Source organism: Solanum tuberosum, unplaced genomic scaffold, assembly GCF_000226075.1.
Source record: "Solanum tuberosum cultivar DM 1-3 516 R44 unplaced genomic scaffold, SolTub_3.0 scf00239, whole genome shotgun sequence".
NCBI classification, from domain to species: Eukaryota; Viridiplantae; Streptophyta; class Magnoliopsida; order Solanales; family Solanaceae; genus Solanum; species Solanum tuberosum.
Genome location: NW_006239163.1, coordinates 557,673 through 568,062, shown reverse-complemented (window position 1 = coordinate 568,062; position 10,390 = coordinate 557,673). Strand labels below are relative to the sequence as shown.

The window sequence follows — 10,390 nt, the reverse complement described above, 5'->3', positions numbered from 1 at the left end:
TCGCGAAGAGGACGCGGACTCCTCTGTCTCAAAATTTAATTTCGTGAATAATTATTTAAAACATCTCCGCATCGCGGACTTGTTCCAAGACGTTGATTTCGTAACTTTTCTCAAGTTTAGCTATTCGAAATCATTCCTAAACATCAATAGACCTTTCCTATCACAAATCATAATCCTTGAATCCATAATTCAATTCAAGGAAAGTTAAGAGTCAATTCAAGTAAAGTAAGAGTCAAGTCAAGTGAAGTCATCAAAGTTTTCAAGAGTCTTTTGCAAATGTTTCAACTTTGTTTTAAGACTTAAGTTTCAAGTTAAGCAAAAGAGTAAATAGTTGAGTTCATTTCTCAAAAACCTATTAGGGAACTAAGTATTCCCAAAGAATTTATAAATGTTTTCACATTTGAGCGAGAAAAGGGAACATCGATTCCAAGATAGCCTTTGAGCTATGTTTTGACTGATTATCTCAAATCACAGAAAGAAGTATGTTTCAAACATAAAGAGCTAGTATCATATTTTGGGAGTAGTATTGAGCACCAATATGGGGATGCGAGTTCATGTTAACTCAAGTCTCCATAAACCATGTACCCATCATGGGTATTAATAGGTCATACTTTTTAGATGATCACATAAGTTAAGCTAGTGGATCCACTAAGTTAAGCGTTCTATATAACGGCAAAGTATAGGCCAGTACTGGCAGCGTGGGCAAGACGTTGTATCACCACTTAGGCTCACAGTGGTGGTTGTCGGTTAGAGAATCTACCATAGAAACTATATTATTTTTATTATATGAGTAAAGTTGAGTTTGTTACTGTATTTCCTTTAACGAACTACGTTGCTTTTATTGTTTTATAAAGTTTTCTCATATATTGCATGTGTTCATTGCTTTATATTGAGTTCAATTATTCATGAGTTAAACAAAGCCAAAGGTAAGTGTTCCTTTGTACTCCTTTCAAGCTTAAGTTGTTGTTAACATTCCAACTCGCATACTCGTACATTCAATGTACTGATGCCAGTTGGCCTGCATCTTATTATGATGCAGACGCAGGTAACCAGGATCAGCATCCAGCGCGCCGTTGATCCAGTTGAGCACTCTAGAGTCAGTCGTGAGCCTCCTTGCATTCCGGAGGACTTTTTTATTTCACTTTCCTAGTTTTTTTTTCTTTATTAGGATGTTGTGGGATCTTTCCCAACATCCATCTTAGTATTACAGAGACTTCATAGACAGTCAGACAGTTAGTATTGAGTCTCTCATCTATGTATTTGCAGATACTTTGTTTTGAGACATAAGTTGCCATTTTGGCTAAGATGTTATCATTTAAACTATTGCATTGAGTTGAGTCTTCCACTGAGTTAAGTAAGCCAGGCCAAGGGTCCGCTTGGGGCCAGCGATGGTCTCCGAGTGCCGGCCACGTCCAGGGTGTAGGCTCGGGGTGTGACAGTTTATATAAAAAATTTAAACAGTACATAGCAACTCAATATAGTGGAGAAATACAATAGCAACTCAATTTATGTATCTAATAAAGTAATATAAATTTGTGGGAGTTTCTCTAACCGACAACCATCACTATGAGCTATGTGATGATACAACGTCTCGCCAACGCTGCCAAAACTTTCCTATAACTTGTCGGGATATAGAATGCCTCAACTAAGTGGATCTACTAGTCTATGCTAAAACGTATTAAGGAAACATCTAAAAAGTATGACCCTTTCTACCCATGATGGCTACATGGTTTATGGAGACTTGAGTTATTATGAACTCGTCCCCATATCGGTGCTCAATACTACTCCCAAAATATACTCAGCTTATATATTTAAAAATATAACTCCTTCTCTGTGATTTGATGTTATTACTCAAAAAGCTTATCTCTTAAAAGAGATGGAACTCAAAACTACTCATGAAAACTCATTTGGAAATCGGTGTTTCCTCTCACCTTAAATGTGAAAACATTTGCTCTTTGGGAGTACTTAGTCCCATACTTCATTTTAAAAGAAATTAAATGAACTCGACTTTATTCTTTCTCAACTCAATGCTTAAGTCTTTAAAACAAGATTAAAATGATTGTAAAAGACTTTGAAAAGATTCTAAGAACTCTCTTGACTTGACTCTTAGCTCTACCTTGAATTTGTTTATGGATTCAAAGGTCATGACTTCATGTTATAGTTGATATCATGATGTTTAGACGTACCTTAGAATGTAGAAAACAAGTAGGAAACATAGGTACGATTCGAGGGAACTCAAATGGAAGAAGTGGGAAAGGGTAGAAGGCCTGGCGACCCTAGAGCTCTGAGTGGCGCCGGGCGCCAGAGGCTAAACTGCAGAGTCTGGGTTGGGGTGCACTGGCAAGCGCGGCGTCCCAGAGCCCAAATGACAGACCCCAAAGTGGGGCGCTCTGAGTGGCGCGGCGCCCCACACCCCTGCCCAAAAAACTCCGATTTTTCTTGCTCATTTTTCAACTCTAAACCCTCTAGATTCAATTAGTTTCTTCCCCAAACGCTTAGATTCGAATACACAACCAAAGTATACAAGAACCCACTCAAAACAACATCAAATTTCATGAATTTAACTCAAGAACTTCTCAACAACTTCAACAATCAAGGACCCAATAGAACTTCAACAAAACCCATCAAGAACTCAATTTCAATACTTTCAAGAACATAATTTCGCGGAATTAAATCATGATTGGCATGTGGTTGAACGAACCCAACACTATGTGATCTCACATACCTCGTAGGGATCAACCCTTGGCGAAATCCACAAGCTTAACTTCAAGAACGCGACGAATCCTCGCTTCTTCTCCTCTTCTTTTCTCTTCTCTCAAAACCCTAACTTAATTTTATGAAGCGTAAACAGAACCAATTCAGTTTAGACCCCAACTTAATTACCAAAAATGAATTTAATTAATTGGGTAGTGAAAAGACCATAATACCCTTCTAAAATCCGGCTGTGACTTTCCTTGTCTAGACAACCCGACTTCAAATGGGCATATCTCCCGCATACTAACTCGTAATCGAGCAAACTCGGTGGCATTGGAAAGATAATTCAAAGATATTTCCTACGGTTTCTTGTATCACACCTAACACATCATGTGTTAGGAGTTATGGTCGTTTGAAGTTGACCCAAAACTCATATTTTGCTTAACTTTATCAAACTTTCCTAATTTGATTATTTCCAAAACAGTTTCTTTCTAATTTTTGTTCTTTCAATTAGCGAGGTGTTACAACCTAAAACCACGGTGTAAACAAACCACTCAAGAGTAGTAAAGTACACTTAAAATACTATATTTAATAGTAGAAGACAAAGTACAGAAATTCATTGTTGAAAAATTAGAGGATCCCCTCTATTTATAGACAACAAAGGGTAGTGTGAACGGGTGCTTATTTTGCCTTATCGAAAATGTCACAACCCTTCGGAAAAATCACAACCTTGCGGTAAAGTTGCAACATTTCATAAAAGTCATATTTTTTCATAAAAGTCACAACTCTTCATGAAAGTCGCAACTTTTCATCTAAGTCACTACTTTTCATTAAAGTCACAACTTTTGAACAGATTTTTGGACGTATATAACAGTTTGGTTGAGTATAAAGCTTTTCTTATCTTTTGGATGCACTAATTTTTGCCCTGAGAATATACCATCACTAGATGTGCAAACTTTGCACTATAGAGAAGATGAAAACAAGTTTTCCTTTTGTAGCACTACTCTTAACTAAAGTTGATCACTTATTTTGTTTTGCAAATAAAGTTTTGTATACCTATTTCGGGAACCCTTTGGCTAAACGAAAATTTGTTACAAAGTTGAAGTGAATCTGCCTATGGAATATGAAAAAGAAGTAGAAAAATCTATTTAATTTTTTTGACATGAGTTGAGAAAAAGAGTTGCCATCAAGCCTTTGCATAGCTTCAATCAAGATGCATGTGTAATGACATACTAAAATATTTTAATTTTTCTGTTGTAATATGTCTTTGTTTTTGTTTGCAATTTTTTATTTCTCTTTTTAGCATTGACATTCATTAGGAACTAAATCCCACAATAAGTAAATTTAAATTTATTGGTATTATAGATTAATGTATTAAATATATGAAATAAATATGTTATACAAATAGATGGAGTGATGGTCTACAATCATGTCTGAGCTTGTATGTTTCAAATGAATTTTTGTGTAACTTATTATTTACCAATATTGATGTTGCTTATATTACTTTAAAAAATGTGTATCGATGCAAGGAATACACGTGTAGAGCACGTGTCCAGAAACTAATATTAACTAGAAACTTGAATCTTGTGCTACTTTCAACTTCCATAAGTAAATTATACAAATGTAAATACTTCAGCCTCTTAATTGATGGTAATTAAACCACATTTTGATAGCAAATGGAATGAACTTTAATTAATACATGAAAAATCACACCAGTAAAAGCTATTAGTTGATAAGTATCAAGGACATTACAACATACATATGTCCAACTTAACCAAATTTGATTTTACAAGAATTGTTTAGCTAGGATGCAGCATAGACTAAAAGTACCAAAAGGCCAAATCAGATCGATTCATCAGCAATTCTTTGCACCACCTTTACGACACCGATGTCATCGCAACTGTTTGTTCGTTGCTTGCTTGAATTTTTTTGAGGAACAAAACGATTGTTCCCCACTCATCCCGCTTTTTCCTTTTACTTCCCTTTCTTTTCCATTTCAATTCGTTTATGCTTGAAATTTCTCTATCTTTGTACCACTCTGTTCCAACACAATAAAAATATAACATTAAGCACATTGTGATATAATCAATACTCAAAAGACATTAAAATTAAGCACTAAATGTGAGACAAATAATGGTGAATATATGTACTTTTGGTGAACATCAAGTATCCTAAATGAAGAATCTTTTTTCTTTTGCATTTATTTCAGAAAACTTTTAGCTATGAACTTTATGGTTTTTCCGAGCAGAAAATCAATTAATCCAAACACAAACAATGAGTAAAACTTGAATGCTTTGTTAATTTCCTTATTTCCAGGCATGACACATTTAATTGTAATCACAGAATAATGCAACATCGATCTTACTTCTAATTTAAGCATGTCTAATACAAATTCATACCACCATTTACAACATAATCTTCCTCTAGTAGTCTTGGGATCTGAAATGAGAACTGATCCAGCTTTGCACTTTGTGTTGCATATTCCGGATGTTGCTCCAAGTACCTGCAAAGAAAGACTATTAAGCAACACCACAACATAAAATGCAAATGATGTACATATTCCCTATTATCACTGCACGCAATTTAGACCAATCAAAGAAAGAATTAGGAAAAGAAACACATTCCGAAAATCAGGTTTAACTTATAATATGAACATACTTTTCAACTTCAATTTTGGAACGAAGCTGCTGATAAGATGGCGAATTATAATACCTGTAAATCATGAAAAGAAAAAAATTAAAAACTACGACATTTATTTTGCACATTAGTGCCAAGGGCCCTAGCTTACAAGGAAAGCATCAATAATTGTTCTACGTATTAACAGTAAAATGAATAGTGAAAAAGATGCAAGACATACACATCAGCAATTCTGGTGTTTCTTTTTGTTCTGAATTTTATAACACGTTCCCACCCTGGGGGAGGCTGAGGAATATTAGGCGTATCAATTGCCCACTTGAGTCCGCTTTCATCTTCAGTGAGGTCAGGTGGATCGTCACATTGTTTATTAGAATGCCATTCACGAGTTGTTTCACAATAGAAGGGCCGTTCCAAAATGTGTTCCCTTATTTCTTCATACTTCTCCTTTGTAGGTATGTACCTCCATTTGAAACATCTTGCACACTCCACAACCAATGCCATTGGAGTAGTTGGAGGCTTCATATTGTTTACAGGTTCAACACCATGACTAACATTTTGATCCATACAGCCAACTCTTAATGGAATGGGACAATCTGATGAAACCAAATACAACTTGTCTTATTAGATAACTCCAGTAACATGAGTAAGTACAATAGAAATAATGTGTTGATCCGATTTAACCATAGATGTTGATCGATATGTGCTCATTTTAAAAGCAAAACCTATTGTTTGGATATACATATTTAAGACCTAATCGATTGAAAGATAACACCTTATAATAGTTAGGGAAAATCTTGCATTTAATGTCAGCAAGAGAAGATGAAACAATCTTTGCGTCTAGATTATTTTTGGCTAGTACAAGGAAGGAGAAGTAAATCTACTCAACGTAAACATTCTCAAAACCTAATAACACACTCATGACTGTTGTTGAACTGTGTTTCTAAGATAATTAGAATAATAACTTTAAAGAACTTGGTAAGAAACAAAAACTTTGAAGAACTTGGTAAGAAATAACAAAATTTAAAGAGTGTGTTCAAAACGGAAAAGTTGCAACTTTTCATAAAAGTCACAATTTTTCATAAAAATCACAACTCTTCATGAAAATCGGAACTTTTATTAAAGTCAAAACTTTTTTATAAAAGTCATAACTTTTCATAAAAGTCGCAAGTTTTCATTAAAAGTAGCAACTTTTCATTAAAGTCACAACTCTTCATAAAAGTCGCAATTCTTTATTTTCCATTCACACCTTTTAAAATCCAATAATGACAACAACGCCAAACTAAGTGTCATGCCACAAGTGGGTTTGAGAGAGGATAAGATTACACAAACATTATCCCTACCTTTGTGGGTATATAGAAATGTTGTTTCTGATAGACCATCGACTTAAAAGAAGTGTAATCAACACTCACAATGTACCCTAATTAAAAAGGTTGTTGGCATTTAAAACTAGAAGATAAAGGTAAGGAGTGGCCACCCAAACTTCACTAACTATAAATCCTACTACTATACAGATGACCAGAGTATAGTAAAAGAATCAATTTTTTTCGAAACCCCAAATTGGCAATCTGAGTAATCTATAGCCAATCTTTTTGAGACACCTTTTTTTTTGTTTGCAGAAATGCCAGAAAACACAAATTATACACAGTTATATTATGAATCTAACAAAACAACATTTCTTAGACAACAAATCTAAGGAGAAATAACCACAAGCACAAATGAAAAGAAAAGGATAAAAAGAAGATACCCAAGTCAGAAAGTAAATTGACGATGAACCAACAAATGATTTTCACAAATTTCCCAAATAACTTTTATACATAAACTATGAATGAAATATATGTGTTAGTTCTCTTTATCATTGAGAAACTAACTGAGACATGCATACAAGAAGTTTTGTAAATCTTACGGAAAATACCTTCTTGACGAATACTTGTACCGAATTCACCAAAGCTTGTACTTCACCAATAACTCTTATAGAAAATTCTAATAGCTTGAGGCGTGTCGAAAGATACTGTCCTTAAGGATATTTCACCCGGTATGGGTGTATCCCCTAGATTCAACAAGCTCTTCTAGTATAAAACTAGGAGCTAGAAACTAACAAAGATCCAATAGAAAGAAAACCAGCATAAGAATATATTAAAAGAAAAATTGTTATCTTGTATCCACTCTTACTCACCATTAGTAAGAATTAGATTTATATAGGAAATTAGTAACATATCTAATATGTCAATGGTTGAAATAGTCAAAAGCCATAAAAGGCATTGAACAAAATTAATGAATTGAAGGCAACTCATTTTAGCAAAGAGACATTTGGTAACGGCCATATTATGACAGAAAATAATGACTAATTAAAGGATAATAATAATGGCAATAGAATATTATTTATGGAGAGAAAATATTTAGGACATAAAATAATATTCTCTTTCAAGTATAACAGGAAATAAAATAATTCATTTTGAGATACTAGAATCATTTTTCCAACAATCCCCTACATATCTCAAAAGAAATATTAAGGAATATAATGAAATAAGAAGACTTGCTATTTTCACATATGAGTCTAATGCATCGAATCTGGTATCCATAGACTATGAACCAGACCTAGATAGAACAAGATCAAACTTACAGAACAATTGGTGAAGTTTAGAACTTCTATGAACCAATAATTCTTTTATAAGTCCAGTGTTTTATGCTAAGAGGCCATGCATGTGTCCTGGTATATTTCATGAGTGCTCTAGAAATCTGTCACAATTTCATAGAAGCGGCACCACTTCACACTCATATAGGTCCAATCATCAAGTGTATTCTGCAGAGCAATACACCACCTATAAAGGATATGACTTGGATTAAGAGCTTAACTCAGCCTCACTTTGCCTTGCAAACTGTTGCACTACATTCACACATCATAAGAGGGACATACTTTTATAGTGCTTACTTGATCAACTAATGACTTGTTATTAACCATATGAACCTAATTCATGGGATCTCCAATCACATAGGTTGACCATCATTGTTGGTCTTCTCAATTGACTAAAGTCTTACTCCCCTCGATGTTTCATTTAGTCAGTGAATTGATCAGATTCACCTTCGACTACACATTATTTATTTACGTAAACAATTCATCTCACTGCAACATTTTCATCACATTGTGTCTCAAACACTTGTATCTAATTTAGTCACATAAAAATTGGTTTTATTGCAACTGGAATACACAATAATAGTTGTCTTAACAACTTAGTCTCATTGCCAATCAACTGCACAACAACTAATTCTAATTAATTGTTTTTATATTATGGCATTCACAAAAATGTACCAACTTCTGTTACCTTTTTCATCATATGTTGTACCCTTTTTGTACAACAAAATATTCAATTTATTTAGTATTGTACTTATTGTACATCTCATGTATTACAAAAGACTCTTTTCAAGATAATGTATCAAAAATCAATATCATTTTCAACAACAAGAACATTGGAAGTATTTTCACTTTTAAAAACTCAACAATACTGTATTTTATTTTTCCCAACTCTGACATTGCATTCAAACAAATCACAATTGATTACCACAAATATTTATATGCAACATTTATTAGCATACAATCCAAAATCTTAAATTCGGTTTTTCCTTTCTTAGTATCATGTAGCACAACCTTAGCAAGACCCCCCTACACTTTCAAATATTTCATAACAGAGGGATAACTTTTTCAATTTTCATAAAGTTTTCAATTTTGTATGCCACAATAACATATTAAAATATATCAAAGACTCCATTTTTATTTCTTAACAAAAAAATTACTTTAGCATATCTAGAGAAATAGTCAATAAATGTAACACAATAACATTTGTCACCTTTACTCATTATTTATACAAGTCTCACAAAAAATATAAAGAGTTATTTTGAACAATTTAAATACTCTAAACACAAGCATATAATTTTATTTTATTTTTAGTATGCACAATTCCAACACAAACGTCACACTTCAAGTTTTTATAGAAATATACAATGTGTACTATTAAAGTAAAACTAATTAAAAAAATACAAGTTTAAGTTCTTGTCATAATTCAAATGAATCAATCAAGTAAATGTAATCACTAGTATTTCATAATGAACAATATTGACCACAAATAAATCATGCTCAACATATCATCATTGTCTATAATAACATTTGTTAACACATTATCAAATTCAAATAAACATTCATTCAATCTTTTCTCATAAATCCATAAGCATCAATCTAGCACAAATATTAAAATCATGCACCATCTCAAATAGTTTCAATATTTTCATATGTGAGTTTAATAAGAAGAACTTTTCCATTCCAAGAACTTGAGTAGTTCTAGAATCACCAACATATATAAATTTTTCTTCTTTTCTAATTTGGGAACACAAAATAATTTTAGTTAGCATAAATGTACTCAACATTACAAAAATCTAACACGATAGCGCCGCGCCGCGGAGCCAACTTAGACCTCACTGCCTGGTGAAAAATTATTCCGACTCCCAGCTCATTTTAGTTATTTCTTTAAGGGTATTTTAGTCCTAAAAACCCTTAGGAGGTCATCTAAATTGCCCTAAACGTGTAGAAAATCAGTTTTCTTAAATCTAAACCCTTTCATCAACTCCAAAGATTCTACGCTCAAGGGATTCAAGAAACGCTAAGGCTAGGGTTCATCTTTGAAGGTTTTCCTCCAAGTTGCTTCAATAGGATAATTCTTTCAGGTATGTAAGGTTCCATAGTGTTGGGTTTGTTCACCCACACGCCAATCATGTTAATTTCAGCTTTAAATTCGTTCTAAAAGTTGAAGCTTTGATGTTCTTGTTATGTATTCATGAATTTGCTTTCGTTCTTGAATTGGGCTGAGATTGAGGAGTTCTTGAGGTTAATGTGTCGATTTATAGAGGGGTTAGAGTTAGATTCTAGTGTACATGTGTTGGGTATCTAAATCTAAAGAGAGATTCAGATTGAGAAAGAGAATCGAATTTAGGCGAATTGGGGCTGGAAAACGAAGAAGGAGTAAGTCGAGTGTGATCTGGCACGCAAGTCCGCGTCGCAGACTTGCTCCCC

The 10,390-nt window shown here is 33.6% G+C and overlaps 1 protein-coding gene across 1 annotated transcript in view; it reads right to left on the bottom strand.

Moving 5' to 3' along the window:
* The window catches only part of LOC107062519 (methyl-CpG-binding domain-containing protein 2-like), a 19,989-nt gene extending 14,094 nt beyond the window's left edge, over nucleotides 1-5,895 (bottom strand). Inside the window, exons 1-3 of the mRNA XM_015313219.1 lie at nucleotides 5,552-5,895; nucleotides 5,353-5,406; nucleotides 5,094-5,197 (exon numbers count right to left, since the gene is read on the bottom strand). Of these exons, the coding sequence (XP_015168705.1) occupies nucleotides 5,094-5,197; nucleotides 5,353-5,406; nucleotides 5,552-5,895 (502 nt within the window). The remainder of the gene's footprint in view (nucleotides 1-5,093; nucleotides 5,198-5,352; nucleotides 5,407-5,551) is intronic.
* Between the last annotated feature and the right edge of the window lie 4,495 nt (nucleotides 5,896-10,390).